Source organism: Tursiops truncatus, chromosome 9 (assembly GCF_011762595.2).
Source record: "Tursiops truncatus isolate mTurTru1 chromosome 9, mTurTru1.mat.Y, whole genome shotgun sequence".
Classification (NCBI taxonomy): domain Eukaryota; kingdom Metazoa; phylum Chordata; class Mammalia; order Artiodactyla; family Delphinidae; genus Tursiops; species Tursiops truncatus.
In genome coordinates, this window is record NC_047042.1 from 71,091,932 (window position 1) to 71,117,834 (window position 25,903).

At 38.2% G+C, this 25,903-nt stretch overlaps 1 protein-coding gene across 5 annotated transcripts in view; it reads left to right on the forward strand.

The window, feature by feature from the left end:
* Positions 1 to 25,903, forward strand: part of MDFIC (MyoD family inhibitor domain containing) — a 101,635-nt gene that overhangs the window by 16,911 nt on the left and 58,821 nt on the right. For all 5 annotated transcript variants that reach the window (XM_033863168.2, XM_073809854.1, XM_019925116.3 and 2 more), the window contains exon 3: positions 5,892 to 6,014. In XM_033863168.2, the coding sequence (XP_033719059.1) occupies positions 5,892 to 6,014 (123 nt within the window). The remainder of the gene's footprint in view (positions 1 to 5,891; positions 6,015 to 25,903) is intronic.

A 25,903-nucleotide genomic window follows, 5' to 3' on the forward strand; every position in this document is an offset into this window, starting at 1 on the left:
TTTCTGAGCCTTGCTTTGGGCTGGGTTCTGTGGATTATAGCAAAAGCCTGAGACCAAATTTTTTTTTTTTTTAATTTTATTTATTTTTTTGTACAGCAGGTTCTTATTAGTTATCCATTTTATACATTTAGTGTATATATGTCAATCCCAGTCTCCCAATTCATCCCACCACCACTTTCCCCCCGTGATGTCCATACGTTTGTTCTCTGCATCTGTGTTGCTATTTCTGCCCTGTAAACTGGTTCATCTGTACCATTTTTCTAGGTTCCACATATATGTGTTAATATACAACATGTGTTTTTCTCTTTCTGACTTACTTCACTCTGTATGACAGTCTCTAGATCCATCCACGTCTCTACAGATGACCCAATTTCATTCCTTTTTATGGCTGAGTAATATTCCATTGTATATATGTACCACATCTTCTTTATGCATTCATCTGTCGATGGGCATTTAGGTTGCTTCCATGACCTGACTATTGTAAATAGTGCTGCAATGAACATTGGGGTGCATGTGTCTTTTTGAATTATGGTTTTCTCTGGGTATATGCCCAGTAGTGGGATTGCTGGATCATATGGTAATTCTATTTTTTAGTTTTTTTAAGGAACCTCCATATTGTTCTCCATAGTGGCTGTATCAATTTACATTCCCACCAACAGTGCAAGAGGGTTCCCTTTTCTCCACACCCTCTCCAGCATTTGTTGTTTGTAGATTTTCTGATGATGCCCATTCTAACTGGTGTGAGGTGATACCTCATTGTAGTTTTGATTTGCATTTCTCTAATAGTTAGGGATGTTGAGTAGCTTTTCATGTGACTCTTCACCATCTGTATGTCTTCTTTGGAGAAATGCCTATTTAGGTCTTCTGCCCATTTTTGGATTGAGTTGTTTCTTTCTTTAATATTGAGCTGCATGAGCTGTTTATATATTTTGGAGATTAATCCTTTGTCCGTTGATTCGTTTGCAAATATTTTCTCCCATTCTGAGGGTTGTCTTTTTGTCTTGTTTGTAGTTTCCTTTGCTTTGCAAAAGCTTTTAAGCTTTATTAGGTCCCATTTGTTTATTTTTGTTTTTATTTCCATTACTCTAATAGGTGGATCAAAAAAGATCTTGCTGTGATTTATGTCAAAGAGTGTTCTTCCTATGTTTTCCTCTAAGAGTTTTATTGTGTCCAGTCTTACATTTAGGTCTTTAATCCATTTTCAGTTTATTTTTATTTATGGTGTCAGGGAGTGTTCTAATTTCATTCTTTTTTTTTTTTTTTAAAGATTTATTTTATTTATTTTTGGCTGAGTTGGGTCTTTGTTGCTGCATGCGGGCTTTCTCTAGTTGCAGCGAGCGGGGGCTACTCTTCGTTGCTGAGCCAGGGCTTCTCATTGCGGTGGCTTCTCTTGCTGCGGAGCATGGGCTCTAGGCGCGTGGGCTTCAGTAGTTGTGGCTCACGGGCTCTAGAGCGCAGGCTCAGAAGTTGTGGTGCACGGGCTTAGTTGCTCCGTGGCATGTGGGATCTTCCCGGACAAGGGCTCGAACCTGTGTCCCCTGCATTGGCAGGCGGATTCTCAACCACTGCGCCACCAGGGAAGCCCTAATTTCATTCTTTTACATATAGCTGTCCAGGTTTCCCAGCACCACTTATTAAAGAGACTGTCTTTTCTCCTTTGTGTATCCTTGCCTCTGTTGTCATAGATTAGTTGACCATAGGTGCGTGGGTTTATCTCTGGGCTTTCTATACTGTTCCATTGATCTATATTTCTGTTTTTGTGCCAGTACCATATTGTCTTGATTAGCTTTGTAGTATAGTCTGAAGTCAGGGAGTCTGATTCTTCCAGCTCCGTTTTTTTCCCCTCAAGACTGCTTTGGTTATTCAGGGTCTTTTGTGTCTCCTTACAAATTTTAAGATTTTTTTTTTCTAGTTCTGTGAAAAATGCCATTGGTAACTTGACAGGGATTGCATTGAACCTGTAGATTCCTTTGGGTAGTATAGGCATTTTCACAATATTGACTCTTCCAATCCAAGAACATGGTATATCTCTCCATCTGTTGGTATCATCTTTAATTTCTTTCATCAGTGTCTTATAGTTTTCTGCATACAGGTCTTTGTCTCCCTAGGTAGGTTTATTCCTAGGTGTTTTATTCTTTTTGTTTCAGTGGTAAATGGGAGTGTTTCCTTAGTTTCTCTTTCAGATTTTTCATCATTAGTGTATAGGAATGCAAGAGATTTCTGTGCATTAATTTTGTATCCTGCAACTTTAGCAAATTCATTGATTAGCTCTAGTAGTTTTCTGGTGGCATCTTTAGGATTCTCTATGCATAGTATCATGTCATCTGCAAGCAGTGACAATTTTACTACTTCTTTTCTGATTTGGATTCCTTTTATTTCTTTTTCTTCTCTGACTGCCATGGCTAGGACTTCCAAAACTATGTTGAATAATAGTGGTGAGAGTGGACATCCTTGTCTTTTTCCTGATCTTAAAGGAAATGGTTTCAGTTTTTCACCATTGAGAATGATGTTGCCTGTGGGTTTGTCATATTTGGCCGTTATTATGTTGAGGTAGTTTCCCTCTATGCCCACTTTCTGGAGAGTTTTTATCATCAATGGGTGTTGAATATTGTCAAAAGCTTTTTCTGCATCTATTGAGATGGTCATATGGTTTTTCTTCTTCAATTTGTTAATATGGTGTATCACATTGATTGATTTGCATATATTGAAGAATCCTTGCATCCCTGGGATAAATTCCACTTGATCATGGTGTATGATCCTTTTAATGTGTTGTTGGATTCTGTTTGCTATTATTTTGTTGAGGATTTTTGCATCTATATTCATCAGTGATATTGGTCTGTACTTTACTTTTTTTGTAGTATCTTTGTCTGGTTTTGGTATCAGGGTGATGGTGGCCTCGTAGAATGAGTTTGGGAGTGTTCCTTCCTCTGCAGTTTTTTGGAAGAGGTTGAGAAGGATGGGTGTTAGCTCTTCTCTAAACGTTTGATAGAATTCACCTGTGAAGCCATCTGGTCTTGGACTTTTGTTTGTTGGAAGATTTTTAATCACAGTTTCAATTTCTTGTGATTGGTGAGACTAACTTTTGAGCCAAGACATTTAGTTTTCAAAGGAGGCAAAGTTGGATAGACTGATGATTGTGATTTTATAGTTGTTACATATTTATAATTTCTTGAATATAATGAGACAGAGGATGATAAGTTTTCTTTTCTTTTTCAACTTGAGGACTCCTGGGGTCATCTAATTCTAGAATTTCACAGATAAGGAAACTTCAAAAAAATGTGATAACTGTCTCTTAATAAGTATTCAGAACAGGAAGAACTTTATTTTCCTCTTAGTACTGGGTCACTACTAAGATATGTGTGTACAGATCACATGGCATTTTCATTTAGTCAATGGAGAGTTGAGAGGGTCTGTGTTTTAGCACTTGAATATTGGACACGATTCAAATGTGAGTCAAGTGTGTCTAGAGGCTTTATTCATACCTATTTTCTTTTAGTCAGCAATGCTTCATAATGCCCTGGTTTCATGAATTAATTTTAATGGAATTAAACTTGAACAGCTCAAAATTATATAATTAATTTCATTCAGCTACAATTAGAGTGACTAATTGAATCAAGCCTACTAGCATGACACCTGGCGGCAGTCAGCTACATGACAGTAGCAGCAAGTATGTAGGACTGCGGTGAGAGAGTTCCTGTGTACTAGTGAGTTGGTAGAAAAATCTTTTCTGTTGATCATCTCAGAAAGGCCTTGGGTTGACTGTAGCAGTGGAAAGATTTCTAGAGTTGTTTAAAAAAGTCAAGATTTTAATTGAAAGTAACACATCTCAGGAAGATTACATTTTCTCTAGGATAATGCTGAGTAAATGTTACATAAATCTAGAACATATTGGTTTAGCATGCTTCTAATTTATATTTTACTGCTATCTGAATATGGTTTTGCTTTCTAAAAATACTTAGCATTGAAGACCCTATTTCTTTCAGAAATCTTAGCCTCTGGACTTATTCCTGAGTGTCCGTGCATTTTCATGTGTTGAAATGTGTTTTATTGCAGAACTTTTCAATTGTGAAATCCCCATGGTACATGAGAAATTTCTGCATATGCAGAAATTTTTCCTTCCACTGGAAACGTTACTACAGTTGACTAACAACTTCTGTTTGAATCTCTTTCCTTTCCTTGCTTCCATGGCTTGACATTATCTAGTTTTTCTTCCTTCTCTGACTCCTTTCTAATTGTACAGACCCCCCTTGATAGTCTTCTTTTAATATACTCACTCCTTTGGTGAGTGTATTCATTTGAATGGCTTCAGCAATCAGATTTAGGAAGATGACTGTTTCTCGCTATATGTTATTTGTGTCTTGCAGATTCAAATGTTCAACACTAAACTCATCCACTAGACTGTAAACTCCATGAAGGCCTGGGCTGTGTCACGTAACTGATTGTATCCCCACTGCATAGTACGATGCCCAGACATCTACCATGTACAAATATATATTTTAAAAATTGTTCTCCCGGTCTCTAGGTTTTTCCAGTCAACTCCAGACTAAGAGAACTCAGTCAGCTCCAATCCCATCTTCTCCGATAATCTGTGAATCCTCTAGTTATTTTCTCCCAATTACCTCCTTTCCCATTTTTTATCCAGTTGTCGAAACTCTGATCAACTTCTACCTGGACTGTGCTAAGTTTCCCTTTTAGTTTCCCTTACTCTGCCCTCCCTCTTAGATGCATCCATCTAAGGATGGATGTAAGGATGTAAGTACAGTAGAATCTCAAGGATCTCTGTAGTAGTATAGTAGAATCTCAAGGATCAAGTAGAGTAGAATCAAGTATAGTAGAATCTCAAGGATCTCAAGGATGTAAGTATAGTAGAATCACCTAAGCCCCCTTCCCCCAAATTAAATTAGAATTTTAGGTCATGGGGCCCAGGAATCTTTTTTAAAAAGTCCCCTGAGTGAGTTAAAGTACAGTCAGGATAGAGAACCACTGGTGTGTACAAGTTCATTAATCTTTCTTATGTGTGGCTTTGATTAGACAATTCATAAAGATTCAGTGGCTACTATCACTTATTTATTTCACTTTGAAATAAGGTCCAGATTTTTCACCTTGGTATTCAGTTATCCATAGCATGTCCCTCTTCAAACTTTTACCATCTTATTTCCTAATATCCCTCTTTAAGTACTTCACAGTGCAGAAAGTTGGAACTTTTGCCCAGGTGTCTGCTTTTTGAGTTCACCCATGCTGTTTTTCCACCTGGAATGGCCTTTCTCCCATCTCTACTTTGAGAATTCCTGCTGATCTTAAAGACCATCCAACATGCACCATTTTCTATAGCACCTTTCTTGAGCTCTCAATACTGATGAGTTTCTTTTTCTTCCTTTGAACCTTTTTTTTAGTGCTCTAGACCTCTTATAATGTTAATTGTACCTTATGTTACAGCCTGCTTTTTGCCTGAGTTATGTTCCTAATAAGACATTACTTTTCCTTACTTCTTGGCTTCCCCCTTGAGAACCCATAAACCCACATATAAATCTCTCATCTTCTTTGATGCTTTCCCTGCCACCCCTTCCCTCTGCATGTATGGACTCACTTCCATCCTTGATGTAACCGTACCACATTTTTCTATTATGGCAGGTCATGTGCTGTTTCAACGACTTCTTTACAACAATCTTAACGTAATTTTTACAGTAAAATCTTCACTGCTAGTCATATGGTAGGTGCTCAATAAAGCTCTGCTATTGAGTCAATAACATATGCAACAGTTACTAGAGATACTGCTCCCATTTCTTTAAATTATGGCAGATTTAGAAGCATTTTAAAAAAATCTATAAAATGAAAAAATAGAGAAAAATATGTAACATTTAATGATAATTTATATATTTTTTTTTATTTAGAAAAATGTGATAAAGAAAATACTGAGAGAGATATAACTCAAGCCACTGATAGCTGCTTCACACATGGAGAGATGCAAGACCAGTCCATTTGGGGAAATTGTTCGGATGACAAACTCATCAGAAGTAAGTATTTTTGGAGAAAACTGGAGTGCTTTGGGGACTTGACTATGATAATATGCTCTCAGTTAATCGTCTGATATAATTCTGCTAGAAATCTGTAAATCACCAGAGTTCATCTGAAAGTGTTTTTCATGAGTCTTTTAAAATGCAGCGCTAAAAGTAGGGTATAAATAATACTATCTGTCAGCTTTCATCCCATCTTTAAAAAGGAAGAATTGACCTATACATTTTGGACTCCATCCTCAGAGAGACTTAAACAAAACTTAATACCTTCTTGAGCAGTGACTAAGTAGAAGTCAGACAGTTCGAGGTATAAACAGACTGTGAAACTAAAAAGATAAAGACGGAGGTAAAGGACGACGAGTAGTGCTTTGGTAATGCCGTGCGGTCCTTGTTCTTCTGGCCAAATGATTCCAACCTGTTTTTTACAGTTAACACTTTTATCACTACTTGGCTTCTCTTTATTCTCTTTCTCTTCTTAAAATTGCTCTGTAGAATATATAAGAAGCTTTGGTTTAGTTTTGTTTTACTCTGGGAATACACTGAAATGTCAGTATCTTTTGAGTGCTATTCAGAATGCCTGTCAATGTCAGGTTTTACTTGTTCTGGTCGCTAAATTCCCCCAGGTGGATTCAAGATGAATTTGCCATATAATGAACAATTTTCTGTAGTGAATGTGTAAGTAGAAAGAACACTACTATGCCACACCTGGAAGGGCATAGGAGTACTACATCTTTTGAAATTCTCATTCATGGTAACAGAATTATCGTGTCACTTCTCAGTTTTCCAGAGTAGACAGAGGAGAAGTTTTATTCTGGGAATCAAGCGTTGTTTTACTTTATTTTTTTAAATTTAATTCTTCACTTCAGACAACTTCATAATACAGACCCTTTTTCGTGTTACATATTACATTTACTTTGAATCTTGGAATATTGCCTTTCCTCTCTAGAATGCCCAGTATCTGTCCTTAACTGAAACCAAACAGAAAAAAAGCAGATAGAAGGAAAAAGCCAACTTTGTAGAAAACAAAAAATAACAATAGAAACAGTACTGAAGGAGACTTCAAGTTTTCAAACAAAAGTTCTAAAAGTGAGTGTGTTTTAGTTTAATTTTAGAACCATTTTGGTTTTTTACACCTTTCTATTTGGGAAGGGAATAGAAAGGAAATGAAACTCAGAAATTTGTGAGGAGCGAGATTTATATAGCTTTCTCCAAAGAATCAAATAAACATTATTTCAAGTAAACATTTATCGCTGAAACATATATTGGTTGTCTTCTATCTAAATATTGACTCTACTGTTGTGAAACTTAAGGTTTTGTGAGATACTGGCATATTTTATCTATGATTTTCCAAACAACCAGAGAGTTAGAGCGAGAAGGGGTCTTACAGACAATTTTAACTTCACCTTTTGGGAGACAAAATTGTTTGCTCATTTTTTTTTTTCCCACAGTCACAGAATTTTAAGTGTGTGTGTTTCATTTAATTGATTTATTTCCCTAATCTCCCTTCCCAGGGCCCACACTAGGAAAACGTGAGTAAGAACTCTTAGGACAAAACCCAAAACATAAGTACTGTTGTTTAAGGATGTGGCAAGTCATATTAACATGTTAAAATTTTTTTTGTGCTATTTGATGAAGCTCATTTTAGTTGCAGAATTCATACCGTTAAAGGGAATGGATTTAAAATGAACTCCTCTCTCTATTGTCTATACTGGTTACATGGACAATGATAAAAAGAAAATATTGTAAACTGCATGAAATTCTTTATTGAGATGACGATGCAGCCTGTATCACGGGGCAGTGGAGTATTTGGGAACAACTGTCTAGTTGCCTACTAGAAGGAATGCACTGAAGGAATGCAGAGAGAGAGCTTTATGGCCCCCTCTGAGAGGGCTGCTGGGAAAACTGACAGATGAATGGATATTGAAAGATAATGGCCAAAGACAGTATTGTTCTCTGGCCCAAAACATGTTGCCAAGAATTTCCAGATATTTGTGGGTGACTTTGGACTGTGAATTCTGATGACAGAGTTCAAAAACTACATTTTTGTTATTTTCCTGGTCATACTTTTCTAGACAAAGGCTACTCTGTTGGGTCTACAGAAAAGTTTGATATCTCGATTCGCTGGGATGGAGCATTTTATGTCATCTTTAAAACCGATTTAAGTCTGGATAGCATTTGCAAGTTTGATAATCTAATAGCTTCTGCTGTTCCAACTCCCAGATACTGAACTCTACAAACCTAGCCTGACTTTCCATCTTTGGCTTTCCCCGTTGAGTCGCTGGCCATCTCTGCGTCATTTAACATCTGTCTCTCTTAACCCTGCAGTTAGGGAGATGCTTCAGCATCTAGCCCGTTTTGGGGGCCCAGTGAGTCTTTTGTAATAACAATAGGCCCTGGAAAGAAGGCGGTGGCTCAGAGCTGCATGGGGGAGGAGGGGAACATCTGTGGTGAGTCAGGACTGGGCTGGCTCCTGTGCCAGAGTCCTGTGTGGCTCCCTGAGCACCGTGGAAGAGGCGGACAGCTTGCTCTCATGGAATTGATTTTAGTTTCCCACTGTAGTGCGAGGTTGGCTGGATGGAGGCATCATCAGAAAAATGAGGCCGGCTAGGGTGCGGGAACATTTTCAAATGTGCAACCCACTCTTTTTCCAAGCTTCCGTGGGACAGTTCAGCTGCATAAGCAAGAAGTGAAGGGGAGTGACTGTTTAATGAGACTTTTTTCTTATCTATTCTTGAGAGTGGTGAGTGAGGGCTGGCCGCTAATGTCTCTGTTGTCCCAGATGCCTGCTGCCTTCTTTGTTAGATGTTTAAGGCATAATTTATAGGGGACTGTTAGCTGTCAGTGTGATGAGGCTGTTTTTACTTTTCTGAGAATAACCGGGCTCTGGAAAGTCAAGGGAGTGGCTGCTTTGGAAATTGTATTCTAATTAAAGGGTGTATTCTCAGACCTCATAAACGAGATCCAAGCTGAGAATAATTTCCAAATTATTCTGTGAACTTTAACCCTGACCTCAGTGGACCACCCACTTGTGGCTCAAAGTTGGTGCAGGCTCTACACAGGCCTTCCAGCTTCGTGTGCCTTCTCTGGTCCTTCTAGAAAACATCACAGGTGGCAGACCTGAGGTATTATGCTCTCAGGGCCTAGATTTCAAATTGGTTGCCCTTGAGTTGCTGACTTATTAGAATCCTTTCTGGAAGTTATAAATAAAGGAGAAGAAATCCATATGGAATCGAACATTTCAAATAAATAGGCCATACACAATCTGGTCAGGGAATGTGCGTTGTGATCCTCTTTCTTATGAAATTTAAATGAAAAAGATGATTCCAACCACTTAAATTTGTTTCTAAAAAAATCTAAATCAAATCAGTAAAGAATTAAAAACATAAGGAGGTTTTGTGAGGAAATTTTATAATTGGAAAGGGTTTTTTTTTACTGTATAAATTTTTATCCTTTATACAGTTTAAAAGTCATTTGTATTTGGAGAAAATATTTTGGTGTATAATTTAATTTCTGGAATGGGGCTTACATTTTAGAATTTGTAAGGGTATCTTTCTATGGTTAAGACTGGCTTTTCCCCTCAGATTAGCATATATGGGACAGTATAGAATTTGGAGCTATGCCTTGTTTTACTAATCATTAGTCCTCTGACTCAGTGGAATAAATGTTGCAGTGAAGTGACTTCCTCAATTAATATTAATTTTTCTATTTAACCCATAAAATGCATAAACTGATAACAGGCAATAGGCAACATTTCATGTTTTAATTAGGCTAGAAAAGGAACAGAAGTAACATTTCATCTCAGTCTTTGGGGGGATTTCTAAGGTAGGAAGGAGCGTGTCTGTGTGTGTGTGTGTGTGTGTTACTGTGCTTATACTCATAGGCATGAGTAAATTTTCCTTTAATTTAGGTCAAATTCTACTATTCTAATTATTTCCTATGGAGAGAGAGCTTACATTTTTCTTTGTTCTTCTTTCTAAAATGCCTCAGGTCTCTCTCTCAGTTTTTTCTAGGTCTTTCTGAAAATTCTTACTACTTAACTTTATCCTTGGACATTGTTTTTTACATAAACGCCTCCTAATTCTAAATGTCATTACTTCACCCTAGAAATTTTCCTTAGCTTCTCTTCTGAAATAAATTTCCCATTAAATGAAACTATTTTGCTCAGCCAGTTCTCTCCTTTGTGATTTTGTAGAATTCCCATGATCTGAAGCAAAGTTAGAATGCTCTACTTAAACGGTAATCCCCATTCTATTTAACCCATTTATTCATTTTGAAGAGGTTTTAGCTCTCATAATAGTAAGCACTTAATTGGTAGTAGAACGCAAGCCCTTGTTCTCTAATTCACACTCACCTCTTCTTGATGGAGCTGGTGCCTCATGCTTTTTCACTCATGCTTCTACTTGAAACCCTCTTGGCGTCCTCTGAGTTTCCTCTCAACAGGCTCTGTTGTTAGGAGCTCTATCATTTCTTTTACTCGCCTTTGCCAGCTTATTGCTGATCACCCCTTAATGAATACCATTTCATCACATTAGGGAATGCTTCCTCTATCTAAAATACTGAAAGAGAGGCAGAGACTACTCAGGTGTACTATTTATATACTTAGAGCGTTTCTCACTTTGACTATAGGGAGAGAACACTGAGAGGTCAGGATTTAAATGTTTTCAGCGGCTCTCATGTTTTAATGCTCATCTCGGTAAGTATTATCTGGTTTTCTTTAGAATTCACTTTATATAAAAGAGGCCATAAACAAGCACCCCACCCCCCCACCCCCCAGGTAAGTACCACCCAGTAGGACTGGGAGATGTGGCTTTCCTGCTAAGTTTCTTAGGTAATCTGGTAGTCTTTCCCTGATATCAATACTTCATGCTCATTCCTTTGGGAGTAAGTCATGGTGACGTCTATCTTGCTTAGTGTCTAGTCCTCTATTTGTCTCTCAGAAAAATTCTCTTTTTTAATATGCTGACCAAATGGTGATGTCGCTACAGTTCGGATGCTTTACTTGTTGCTATAGACAGGAATGAACCATCAGTCAATCCAAAACCCAACTCATGGTTTGATTTTAGGGTTGGGTGGAAAATCAGTAGCCATTTCTGATGGTCACCCATATTTAATACATTGGTCGATGATAGCCATTAGGCTGTGTTCTAGAATGGAGCTCAAGTTCCCTGACACACTTCTTCCTCGTGGTGCGTGCGTTACCCCGTGCTCATCTGGGTTCTGCCCAAAAAGCTAGGGAGAACCATTGTCCGTGTTTTGTTTTCAGCATCTTAGATTCAGGGACCTGGAGACCAATGAAAGCTGACTGCCAGGGTTCAGACCTCGGATGCATTATTAGTACTGGTGTTGAGCAAGTTCCCTAAACTCTATGAGATCAAATTGCTCATTTTTAGAATGGAGGTACTAATTCTGTATACCTCATTGTGTTATTTTAAAGGTCATACAGGAAAACGCATTGCACGCCTAAACACTCAAGTGAATTTACCATTTTGTATTATGATTATTCTTGGGCCCAAGTATCAGTTATAAGGCTTTTTTTTTTTTTTTTTTCTCTCTCTGTGGTTCCAGTGGGTTACACGTCCAGACATCCTGGGTACATCCTGGGTATATTTCAGGTCTTTCTGAGACCATTGATATTTACGTCCATAACAGTAGCCAGCATAGTGGCTGCTACGTGGTTTATGATTAATAAATGCTTGGTTACTTAAGTGTATTGAATTAATGAGAGGAGGGCAGAGATTCCTGGTTCATTCATGTCAGGTTCCATATGGAACTTCCAAGTTCCATAGATACTCTAATGATGTGAAGCTATCAAGTCCTAAGTTTGACTGCTGTTCACTGATAAGGCTCTTCTGAAGTGTTTTCAGTGAACTGTGGCAGTGCTCTGGATAACGTTTACTGTCTGCCTAGGTGGGTAGGGATGACGCTTTATGTAGGGCCTTTTTTGGTCTCCTATTCCTTATTTTTCTTGCCTACCAACAAGAAAAATTTTGAGACTACTTCAGTTCCCTTCCTTCCTTCTTTATCCTTCCTTCCCCTGCTTCTCCCTACCTCCCCACTCTCCTCCCTTCTCTCCCTCCTTTCTTCTTATATCTTTCGCTGCCTTTCTAAGTTAGTTTTTATGTTTTGTATTCTATAAAATACAATCTTTTTATTATTGTTCTTATTATTCCTATTAATATTATCATTTAATCTATTACTTTACCTTTCATCTTTATCAAATACCATGACTCATTCAATTTCCAATCTATATCCTACTACACTTTCGTTAAAGATTTTCAGATATTCCTAAAATCTTTTGCTCTTTACTGGGGGAGATGAGATGGTATTGAAGTACAAGTGGTGGATGAGGGCTCAGTGAGGGAGCCAGATTTATTCCTTTCCCATTTGGGAGTTCTTTGAGCCTCAGGGAGGAGCTGAGGCCTGGGAACTAGCTTAGAGACCACCCTGAAAATGCTAACCACTGAAGAAATAAATAACCTTTAATGATCAAGACCATAAATACTGCGGTCTAGATAATTTTAGTTCTCAAACCTCAAACTTCCTGGATCTGAACACTGTGAATTTACTCATAGATTATTATTTGTAGAACATGTTACTATAATGAACTTTCAGGATTAGGAATCAAAATATAACTTTGAAAACTGAATAAAAAATCAGTTACATTACGATGGAGTGCTAATAGTGTGCCGACATTGTGTTGTGTTGGATACAGTGATGAATAATACAGGTGCGGTCTCCACATTCAGAATTTACAGTCTGGTGGAAGAGACATACAGTTCATCTTGAAATGATAGTGTGCGTTTTGAATGCTGTGATGGGGAAGTGCAGGCAGCTGTGTGTTCACATTTCAGAAACACAAATACTCAGGTAGGGGAGAGTCCAAGAGGGCTTTCCAGAGGAAGTGGTGTCTGTTTTGACACCTGAAGGAGTTGGCCAACTCAAGCAGAGCAGGGGAGGGAGTGGAGCCAGAGTGTTCCAGGCCCAAAGAACAGTACACCCACAGGTGTAGAGGCAAGAGAGAACGTGGCCAGCTTGAGGAGAGTTGGAGAAGCTTTGTGTAAGCTGGGATGTAAGATGTGAGATGAGGGGTGGAAAGATGGAGGGAAAGAATCTGTTAATAAGCGTTGAGGGAAGATGGAAGGTATTGAAGGGAGAAGTGACTTCAAATTATATTTTAGTTTGGCTATATTTTAGGATGATTGCTTTTGCAATAGTTAGAAAATAAATAAGAATGGGAAGGACTGAAGGCATTAGGAGATCAACTGAGCCTGTTGTGTTAATCCAACTGAGAAAAGAAGGTGGCTTGGACTGGGGTAGTGGCAGGTGGGTTTGCAAGAAGTAGATGGATTCAGCTTTTTATAGGGTACAATCAGTCAGTAAGACCTCTGGGGAAAGGCAATGTCAGGTGCTGGGAAGGAGGCCAAGGTTTTTAGTTTGGACAAATGATAGTTGTGATGAAAGGACAGTGGGGCGAAGGAGTTAAGGACATTGTCCAACTAGAGCTTGAAGTGACGGGCTGTGAATAGCAGATGGGTTGGGAAAGAAGTGAAGACAGGAAGGATCTTACAGATAAGAAAGAAAAACCAGTGATACTAATGAATCCCTAAAGATTTCTGTTTTTTTTTAAGAAACTAAACAAAAGAGGTATAGATGCAGTAGGTGAATGGGATAAGTGGAAAGAGAAGATGGATTATGAGAATGGGAAATAGGAATTTAAGACTTCTGAGGTAGAACAATCCCAGGTGAGGACGAGGACCGAAGTGTGGCCCTGAGGATGCGATGGAAATAGTTTTCCCTAAACCCAGAGTACTTGATAGGGAAGAGGTTTTGGAAGCTTCATAAAAATTGCCGTATTTGGGGGCTTCCCTGGTGGCGCAGTGGTTGAGAGTCCGCCTGCCGATGCAGGGGACACGGGTTCGTGCCCCGGTCCGGGAAGATCCCACATGCCACGGAGCGGCTGGGCCCGTGAGCCATGGCCGCGGAGCCTGTGCTCCGCAACGGGAGAGGCCGCAACAGTGAGAGGCCCGCGTACCGCAAAAAAACAAAAACAAAAAATTGCCGTATTTGGCAGGTGGGGAAACAGAAATGCGGATGTTTCCTCCAAGCCACATGGCAAAGCTGGGGCTTCATCTATGTTTTTCTTGCATCTCAATCTCTTGAATTCCTCACCAAACCTTGGTGGCTAAGAAGAAGGCAGCCAGTTTCCATGGTTCTTGAGAACTTGTCTCTGGGTCTTTGCTGCTTTGTGCTAAGGTTCACCTGCTGTAGATCAGAGAGATAGTAGTTTGATATCCTCTAAGCTGAGGACCCTGAAATGAGCAAAGAATAATACACATGGTTTGAAGCTGCTGGTTTTCTTTACTGGAAGATTCTAAAGGATCTTCTCCATCTAGTCCAGTAGACATACAAAATTGGGACTTAAAAAAAAGATTAATATCGATCAGTGTGTGCATATCAAAGTATATGTGTGTATTTATTTTTTTCTTAATGGAAGATGTCTCCTCACAATAGTTAGTTCTAGGGAGTAATGTGAAATTGAGTGAGGACATACTGGTGAAGAAGACTTCCATTTAATATTCTGTATGCTATCTTCTGCATTGTATTTTTTCCCCATGAGGTGAATTGTTTTATTGTATTAAAAGCAATAACATTTGAAAAAGAAAATTCTCCCATATAGCGAAAATTGATCAGGGTGAGGGCCTAGCTTCCCAAAGCTGCATTAGAGCCCAGTTACCTGTAGGAAATGCTCAGGTCACAGGTAAGCCAGGAGATTCCGCTTCCTTCAGGTTCTGCAGAAGACAGGACCAGCTATATCATTTTGGAGGTGGAGAGCAGTGTAAGATGAGAATGCGGGGCCCCTTGTTGAAAACTTATGAATTTCACCGTGGCAACAGCAGAGCGTTAAACCAAGTTCACTGCTCCTTTTAAACTTGGGGCTCAAGTGGTCTTGCACGGGTCACATGCCTATGAAGCTGGGCCTGGCTGGAGCCTTGAGAGAGCAGGGATTTAGTTCTGGTAAGCAAAAAAGGTATACCTTGTACACATTTTATAATTTTTTTTAGTATGTTCCTGAAATTCAAGAATGAAGGAGTTTTTCTGGGCTTGTCAAATCAGTTGCTATGCTGTTAGTCACAAGCATGAGTGACTTGGGACGATAGCTACGTGAAACAGCTGCCATGCGGCAAGCTCTCAAAGGGAGACGGTGGCTCCCAGCTCTTATCCAGCCACAGAAGGGGTGAGATCTGCTTCCAGCTTTACCTAGGCTCAGTACTGAGAGGGAGGGGCTGCATCGGATTGAGGCGCATTGGTGGAATTCCCTCTCCACTCCTTTCAGGAGTCCCATTGCCCTTCAGTTTAGCACAGCTGGGAGTCAATACTGTGACTTGTCCCGTGCTTCTTTCAAGGAGTCCTTCAGGACTTGGTGGTAAATCCGAGCTCCATCGTTCTCCACCGGAAGCTGGATTCTTCCCAAGTCCCTGGGTTCTGTAGCAAGAGACACAAAAGTCAGGGAAATCTCTTTTAAAACCCTCAGATGCTGGTTTAGAGGGTGAAATTGCATTAAGTGAACCAGAGAAGAGAGTGGGTGGAGAAATTTGTTCTGCTTTGGCATATTATATTTAATTAAATACATTTTCCATGGTTCTTGAGAACTTGGATTGGGAGATTTAAGATTCCCACAGTCTCGAATTGTCACAAATATTGATTCATGCTGGTGTGATCGTAATAAGACCGTACGTCTCATCTTTGGATGCTGCCCATACATTACTTGTCTTTATGAAAAAGATAGTCACCTGCCTTCTATGTAGAGGCCTGTCTTTGCTGGTTATCTTCTCCATCTTCCTTCAACATTACCAAGGTGCTGTCCTAATCACAAAGGTGAGTGATAACGTAGGTTTCAGCGGTGACAACAACACGCCTAGTAAACAGTGTGATTGTGTGTAATTAACATTGTCTTACTAGTCCTCTGAGTTAGGCTTTTCTCATTGCACTTCTCCCATATCCAGTACACTTTTTAAAGTCTTACTAAATAGCTAAGAATATGAAAATTTACTACTGGGAATGTAAAATTAAACCCATATTCTTACATATTTAGGACTTCAATATTTTTCACTTTAGCCAATTTAAGAGGGTCGACTTTAGGTCTGGCTTTTTTTTGCGGGAAACAGAACAAAAGCCATTCGGTATTTTTTATTTAGATATGCATGACTTGCCTTTTAATTTTTTAAACAAAATATTCCTTTTTAATTAATTAAATTTCAAAGATTATACACATAATGTATATATAAATATACAGATGAGTCTGTTTTTATAGAGGGTTGAATAATACTTTTGCCATGAAGTCCAAATCTGTTTGGACTAATTCAAGGCAGGGTGAACAATTAATTTCAGGCTACAAAATCTTCTCATCATTTCTACTTTAAATTTGAACCTAGTTGCCAATCTGGTACCTGGAAAGTTGATGTGAAGGGGTGTTGGTAGTACATTAATTTCCTGTTAACATTGCCAATGAAATGGCAGAACCATAGTCAGTCGTTGTGTGAACCGGTGTTGGGTGTAATATAGCTGTGACTCCTTATTCATGCCGTCAGCTCCACCTTCTAGCATAATCAATTTTATGCTTAACTAGTATCTTGTGTGTCCTCTAAGTCAAGGCTTCCCAGTGTTTGACTGATATAGAGCTTCTTTTAATTTCTTTGAAATCACATCAATTCTTGCCTCCTTTAACTCTAAAGACTTTATGTCTCTTTCACTTTAGCTACCTTACAAATATGGACACACCTTGGACCTTGCTATCAATGAGATCTGCTCTACTCTAAGATTTTGAAATCAGAAATTAACTTTCTCATTTCTTCCTGCACTTTACCTTAATAATAATTATGCCTAATCTGCTATGTTCTTTTCCCCCATAGTATCTCATCTCCTCCTTCACTTCACCTACCATTTTTTCATGGCCATCTGGGACCTGCAAATGATCCTTCATTATCCCCTAAATTCTACAACCTTATGCTGTATCTGCCAAGCTTACACTGAAACTAAGGTAGCCGACCATACCATCAGGCTTTTCACTTCACATCCCAAGGGCTGTGGATCATAGACCAAAAATGTTGTGTAGCAGACGGAGCAGCTCTGGTATAAATATGTGGTCTCTAATCTCAATTAAGGCATCTCTGCTAGTACTAGAGGTACAGTTTCTGGTTGATTTCCACTTGTGGTCCATTCTTGCCTTTTTATTTTATGACATTTTTTAATAAGGACTCAGATTATGTTCTAATTCCTTCATCACGGAGACATGTTATGTCCTATTTAAACACCATCTCCTGGTATTCAAAGCCTGTTCTGGTCTGTATAGCTGATACCTTACCCTTTCTTGATGTATGTTATGGAAGGGTTAAATACAACTAAAATAGGCTTCTTACAGGTCACTTTTCTCAGTCCAGTGGCCTCTTCTCAGTCCTTACTTTTTCTGTAAAATTTGATAGGATGTTTCCTTCTTGAAATTCTTTCTCCTCCTGCTACTCTTGCCCCTCTTTCTGCCTCTGTAGCTATAACTGGCTCCCTTTCAGTCCCTCGGCTGCCCTGAGTCCCTTTCTGTCTCTGGGCTTTTGCATTCCAGATCTCACCCCAGGCTTAATTGTCGCTTCCAAAGGGAGGCTTTCCCAGACCTCTCAGTCTAAAATGGGTTTCCCTATTTCTCATAGCACCTTTTCCTTCCTAGCCCTTGTCACAGTTTGTAATTGATTTTTGCTATTACATGTCTGATATCTGCTGGCTTTACGTTGCATTCCTAGCGATCAGCATTACTCTAGGACCACAAGAAACTTTCAGTAAACTATATTGGATGAATGACTGTGGGAATAAAATAAATTTGACTTTGTCCTCCACTACTTCCTTTCATGAACTTTTCCCTTAGTTAAAATATGTTCCTTGCTCTTCCCTCTACCTGTATTTTCCTTCTCCCAAGCTTCACTTGTGTTACCTGTCTTTCCACATCTCCAGCCAGACATCTGTGATTTCTCCCTCATTTGGACTTGCAGAGTATTTATCTTCATCTCTCCTAAAGGACTCATTAATTTCAAAGTTGTAGTGCACGTGTGGATGGCCCTCTTCCCTGTCACGAGCTGAAGGCTCCTTAAAGGCAGTATCGGCATCTCATTCAGTTTTGCATCCCTCAGTGTCTAGCCCAGGGCCATGCATGAGAGTTTGTTCCCAATACGTACATGTTAATTGTTGAATAAATGAAAATCGGTACCTTTTGACTGCACTTAGCTTCTCTGTAGGAGTCTGACGGCTTTGAATTGGTTAAGCTGTAGTAATTTGTCTTAAAATGTGGACTGACTTTCTTTGCTTCTCTTAAGGAGCTAATTTTCCGTCTACAGTTCATGCATATCAAAGAATGCTTTTTATTAGTTATATTAACAATGTTATTACTTAGAGCTTTTTATAGCTAATGAAATTTTTCATATTGATGATCTAACTTGGCCTACCAGCAACTTTATCAGGCAGGTGGGATAAATATTATTATCCATAGATGCGACTGAGCTCAGAAAAGTCAAGCAGTGTGCCTAGGGCTGCACAGCTAATATGCCGATTACCTAGCGGTGATTCTCACGTGGGGGGTGGAGCAGAGGAAAGGGTAAGGACTTTGTGCTGTTTGTGGTCCCCTAGAGAATGCATTAAAATCACAGGCGGAGATGACAGTTTTCCCAAATTATAAGCATATTCCAAGCTGAAAGTTCTAATCCATTTCCTAGTTGGGATTTATTGCCGTTCTACCACTATGAGTGATATGACTGCATCCTGCCTTTGTCTTAGGTCAGAAAAAAAGTTGGGAAAATTACAATCATATTCCTTTGGAATGTCATCTTTGTTGTGATAAATTCAAGACAATTCCTGGGCTTAATATATACTTGATATCTTAGAAAAAAAAGGCTTCTTTACTTTTCAGAACTATTAACTCATTGCTTCCATGAGAACTTGTTCTCATTTCAGGAGATGGGCAAAGAATCTTGGCATCTGCCGTTCTTTTTGTGGTATGAAGATAGGCATTTTCCTTCTGCAACAAAAAGAGATCTTAATAATGGAAGCTGAAGATCTGTGGGATGGGGATGGGCAGGAGTTTGATTCTATAGTCATACCCCTTTGTGCAAAGCACTTGTTCTCAACTCTTCACATTAGCTTAAAAACAGGCCCCACCCCAGACCAATGACCTCAGAATCATTTAGGAGTAGGGTCTAGGCAATCTTAATTATTAAAAGCTCCCCAGTTAGTTCTGAGGTACAGTTCAGACTTAGAACTCATAACGTTTTTAATCAAATATGTTGCCCTACAACAAATAAGCTTGTATGATAAGCTGAAAACTAGTTTTTTATTTGAACATTTAAAGACTTTTTTTTTTTTTTTAAAGTGGTTCCTTAATAGCTGTGACCATAAGACCCAGAGGAACTGATGGATAGGGCTGCCTACTGGGGAGAGCCCAGGTGCTGGCTACCTGTCTTAGCCCTTTGGGGAAGTTGTTTTCTCAAGAGATGTTTACATTGTTCAGAATGTGCGTTTCTTTTAATTTTGCTATGTAGCACTTTAAGTTTTATTACACTGGTAAAGAACGATTATAATTTGTACCCCTAGCCTTGTTTAATGAAAAGACTTGAAAATCTAAAATTTGATGTGACTATAAGGAATTACGGTGTATCTTAGGATCTTGACATTTATGAAGTCAAAATCGAAGTTCGTTACGTAAGTCAAATGTTTCAAGTATGAAAACTCTTTTGCCTGTTCTTTTTCTGAAGAATTACAAATGCTTGCTTCTTTCATCTGCTTTAGACACTATGTTCCAAACCAGAGTAAGCTGTCTCTTTCAGTTAAAAATTTCTGGAATAAGCAGCCTTCCAAACACTGTATCTAAGTGTCTTATAGATATATTGGAAAGAATATCTCCCTAACTATTAAAGCTAGAGTTTGTTCTTAGAGTAAAGCAAAGTCTCTTATAATAGAGATACAGTTTACCTAAGCGTCATATTAATAAGTAAAAAAAAAAAAAAAAATCAGCTTTTTGAATAATATATGAATTCATATGGTATCAGTGGTATCTAGGCACTTGGGACAAAACATAATTAGTTTCAATTCCCTTTGAGAGGGAGATGTGGATGTTAAAATAAATTGCTGATGAAGCATATACTTTGGAGAACAGTGTATTTCAAAACTTTGTGCAATATCAGCTATTTCTTTCAGTGGTATGGAAGTATAGCCTAAGACTGAGAAGATTTATTAGGGGCGGTTTTAAACCATTCTTACTATGTAGAAGTTCATAGTTTGTTACTTAGAACTGGATACCGAAAAGAAGAATAATAGCAAAAATGTATAGGCCTGCTTGGAAAGCATTAATTCTATACAACTTCTGGCACCATTGTTTGTAGCCAATAAACCAAGTACTAATCACTTGCTTGTATAAGAATAATCAGTATCACAATACGTAAATATTCAAAAGGGCTTGGTTATATAGTTATTATGAGTTACTCCTTTACAAAACACTGAATAATGGACCTACTCCAGAAAAATCAGCACTTAACAGAGTAAGAAGACTTAGATTTGTGCAATAAGTATATTCTGAGGGAGGAAAGGCGGAATAGAGTTTGGAATAAATTGACTTTATTAAGTAAAAATGAAGAAACTACCTCTATGGAAGGAACTATTTTGCTACCAGGAATAAATATTCCAAACTTGCACAGTAGACAATCTAATCATTCTAACCTTGAGGGACTTCTTTCAAATGTTTCCGTTTTACCATGGAAATTAATCAGGCTATGATATATATATAGTATGTGTAGTATAAGACCCTATGCAAGCAATTTTCCATCGACTCTTAATTTTTTGAGACATAAACAAAAGACTATACCTTCTCATTTTTTGCACAACTCTGTGAAATTTGCACTCTGGGAAATTAGCACAGGTTATCATCCTTATTTGAAACATGTTGAAGAGTCTTCCTGAGAAATGGAGCCCATTACTTAGCTAAGGATTCATCCCTCGCTCCTCATTGCCTTTTTCAGGTTTGCTTAGTTTGATAAACACTGGATTCATGATCAGCTCCTTGTCTCCATTAAGGCTACAGAAAATCAGGGGTTTGTTACAACACTCACTGGGAAGAACTCTTCCATTTGGCTTGTTTTTCTGATGACATCTACAGTGTTAAAGCAAAAATATTTAAACGAAACGGTTCACAGAGTGCATACTTAAATGTGTTAGAAGCACAAATGTGTGGGAGTATTCATTTGCTTTCTTTTTTTTCTTTTTTTTTTTTTTTTTACTAAAAACAAACAAACAAAAGCCCAACCACTACTTCTTGGATCTAAAAAACAAAATAGGATAACTCAGCTTACAGAGTCAGGATCTACCATTCTAGGAGCCTGAATAGCTGCGATTATAGCTTGGTCAGTAATAATGACAGATTTTAGTGTCCATTTTAGTGTATGAACCACTAAATTATGAGTTGAAAAACAGGTAGTTTATAGTCCTAGAATAGCATTTCTTGGAGGCTGTGGATGACATTACATCATTTCAGGGTGGTTTTCTTTTTTTCCCTTTTAATTGCAGGTACAGTGTTGTTTTCACTTCTTTGCATATTAATACAAATATGAAAATATTTGTTGATGGTCTATTTGGAAAAGAGGCTTATTACTATGTACATCTTCACCCTCATTGTATCCTTATGATTTTTTTTTTGGCATACAGTATTAAAACTTAGTCCTTTGGAAAATGTCATAATTCAGAGAACTTAATTTTTATAAGTCTTCATAAGGGCTGCCTCAACTTAGAGAGTTTCCAGTCAGTTGGGCCTGATGCAATCCACTCTAGTATGCCTTGCAAACTAACTGCTGAAATCTCACATACTGTTAATGATTATGTATGAAGACTCTGGAAGAACTGGAGGTGTCACTGGCGATGGATACAGACATAGCATAGTGCTTTTTTAAAGTAGGGGAAGGTATACATGTGGCAAGCCAGTTAACTTGACTCCCAAATTCTAAATAGACAAAGCATTTGGAGGAAAATGGAATAATGGCCAAAAGCTTGACTGACTTGTCTCCCAGCTCCATTTTGACAGGAGTGAACCTTCTGGTCAGACATAGTAAAGCAGCAGCATGTAACACTGGTGCTTAGAGAAAGGCTGTGTGTATGTAGAGAAGGTAAGGGGTGGCGTCCTATGATTTGGATTCTAATCCTGCCTAAAACCCATTAGCTGTGGGGCATTGGGTAAGTCAGTTGTCATACAGCTTCAACTTCTGCATCTTTAGAATATAGATGGGAGGAGTACCTTCCCTCACTACCTCCTGAGGTTGGTGAAGGGTCAAACATGGAAATCTAAATGTAAATATTTTAAATCTAAGTTTATAGATGGATATTAGTTATATATAATGATGAGAATAACTAGTACCTGGTTTAAAGGTCGAAGTGCAGGACCACTTTGAGTTATGCCTTGAAAAGAATGGAATCTCTTCCATAATTGCATTTTTAGGCTGATCCAGAGACACTAAGCAGAGAACCAGGGAAGAAAATGGGGTGTGATTCTCTGAATGCTCTCACTGGTTATCCAGCGTTGGGGGAAGAGTCAAGTACACATATCATGGCCTCTTTCATATGATCTTAAAAACAACCACCCAAAACAGATCATCAGAAAATGTGCACTGAATAGGCCCCTCTTATATTTAAAGCTGAAAATTAATTTTAAAATAAATGAAGTCTCTCAGTCAGATAAAAATATACAACAGAATATTCTTCTACAAAAAGAATACTCTTTTTGTCCTTGATTTCTGGTAATATCCCACTGTATTAGTGTTCTCAGTATAAAATGATGCTTCTACCTAAGTTACTAATCAATAGGAATTTACTTCTGTGTGGATTTATGTGCTTAATAAATGGAATTCTGACTTTTCTTAACACTAAATTAACTACTTTAAAAATGGGAAAAAAAGGAATATGCAAATACCAATATACCAACCATGCTCAGACTTAACAAGTGTCAACATTTTACCAAATTTTCTTGTTTTCTCAGTTTGTTTAAAAAAAAATAAAACATGTTTTGTTCAACACGGCAGATTGAACATACATATTCCTTTCTCTTTAGAAATCTCCCTTAAATGATAGTAAATTAATAATATTAAAAAAGACACATTTAAATAGAGAACAGACAAGGACACAACAGTGGATCAGAAATGTTAAGAGCTTTCTGAATGATGGAAAGTAGATGGAAAAATAATAACTGAGTTTGTAGCACTGAAAGCCAGAACTGAAGTGTCAGTATAATGCAATACGGTACTTAATACCCCCTAAAAGTTCAAGATTTGGAGACACCTGGGATCTTGGAATCTGGGGTGAAATTTGGACTGAGAAGAAGAGGGAAGGTGGAAAGTTTGCATACACAAGGCTTAGACCATCAGGTCCCTTCCACCCACTGAATCTGAGCAGCTGTGCTACTCCCACTCCAACCCTCACAAGACACAAAAGAGTGATGCTCTAGAGAATTTAAACCAGGGAGGCTCCAGACCTCGGACACCTGGAATGGCAGAGCATGGGAGCAAGTGACATACTGACCACAGGGTGCTTGGTGACAGTTAACTCCCTGCATGACAAGACACAGACGCAGTCCCAACCTCCTTTCCCCTTAATCATTGATGGTCATGAACCAAATATCACAAACCAGAGAAAAGTACTTACTTTTATATTTTTCTTGCTCATTAGTTTTCCAGTTTTGGAAAAAAAAACAAATGGAAGAGATTTCATCTTACCTCCTGTCGGCTACCATAGTCCCTAGTAGCATTCCTGAACTCCCAACAACTGGCTGAGAGCAGAGGGGCTAATGAAGCTAGTTCAATTAGTCATTGTTGGCTGTAGGTGGACAGAAAAGTGCTCAATCGCTACTACGACTCCTTCAGGTTAGTCTGGCTCCCAATGAAGGTCCCTCTATTTAAGGTGTCACACCTTCTCCCCGCCTCATACTTCTTTCTCTAGAGAAAGAAGAAAATTTTAACAACTGTGTTAATAGATATTATCCAGGTGGCTTAGATTTTAAATGACAAGGTCCTAATGAGGTGGGTACTTAAACTGATTCTTTTTGGATTGTTTTCTAGATATCATGTCATATATACATTGTTTTTCTACATGTTGACAGTGAATCATGGAGCTATACTCTTGTAATATTAAAATTAAGGAAGGTGCCTTAGAGATCAGTGCATTCAACCTCTATTTTTTCAGTAAGCAGAAAGAAATAAACAGTTTGTCCAAAGATAATCAGGTAGTTAGTGGCAGGAGCAAGGCTATAATTTTTGAAAATGGTCTTTGATTATCAATGAGAATATCTAGTTACCCCTTGCAATTTGTAAACCACAGTGTGGGATTTGAAAGGCCATATTAATAGAAAATAATTACTAGAAATTAATAGGAATTTTAAAGTCCCCAGGTAGATACATTTATTCAATTCACTGTCCAGTTGCCCATTTTGTTCTCCCTTAAGAGTTTATCTTCATGATAAAAATTGCTTTGGTCAGCATTCTACCCACCTGTGGTTCTGGTATTAGAATTCTGATTCTTTCTCCAGTGGAGTGCACGAGGCAAGAGACAAGGAGAATCCCTGGAGGGAGAGTATGTTTTTTGGAACCTCACCAAGATGTTACTAAAGCATGTGTGTTGCTCAAATAAACCCTGTGGAGTTGGAAAAAGGTTGAGACTTACTGCTAGAGAATTGTGTTTTAACTGAGTAATGGAATCTGATTTAGGAAATTGGAATAAAATATGAAGATTAGGACAAATCAGAGTGATAGTGTTATTTCTAAAATCTGTGCAGATTCATGAGAATAGTAGCAAGATTCCCTCACAACCATTCATTTTACTATTAAAGAACATCAAATAATTCATGCAATTCTCTTTAGCCTCAGAACAATTTTCACCCAATTTCAATATAAACAGATTTGTGCATTTCAGGGAAATGGATGTATGTGTTTCTTTCTTGGAAGGTAATTAAAGGATAAGATTTCTATAAATGTTTCCTAATATTCCAAATTGTATTTTACATTTATATGCAGTTGATGGCCCCTTTATGTAACTTCCTAAGAACCCTTTTATTGAGAGTGTCTTTATTCACAGTAAGTATTTAAGCCAATTTCTGGTCAGTTATACCGAGAGTGGTCTTATAAGTGAATAATTTATTATAATAACGGCTTATATAGTAAAGAAGCATAATATCTGAAAAATATTGTCAGGAATTGTTTATGGAAGCACAGTCTATCATTTTTCTACTATATTTGTTTATAAGTTGAATTAGGCAATAAATATGTGGTCCAAAGGACTGTGTAATATTCTCCAGCCAAACTGGCTTCCCATCAGTTTAGCAAATGTGCTGAGCCCTCTTCTGCTTCAGGGCTTGTCATGAGTTGTTAACCTGGCCTGAAACCCTGTTACTCCTCTTTGCAAGGCCCCTTCCCCTTCAGATCTCTGTAGAAATGCCATTCCTAGCTATCCAGACCAAAATAGTTTCCCTTGTTATTCTCTCTGGTAGCAGTACTTTTCCTTTATAGTACTTACCATCATTTTAAATTGCATATTCTATTTATTTTTTTTAATGTTTAAAGTCCTTTTTTCACCTCTATTTAGTCTCAGTACTCTGTCTGATACATAGTAGATGTTCAATAAATACTTGGCAAAAGCAGGCATAACACATAAAGAAGACATAATTTCATAGATAATAAGCACTTCCACCCACTCTTTTATCTTCAAGCGCTAAGATAACAATTTTAGTTTTTTTCTACTGGCTCCAGTTATTATTTGTGTGTTTTTGTCTACTATTGGAAAACAGAGCATCGTTCTTTTGAGTAAATAATATGAGGTCAGTGGTGATG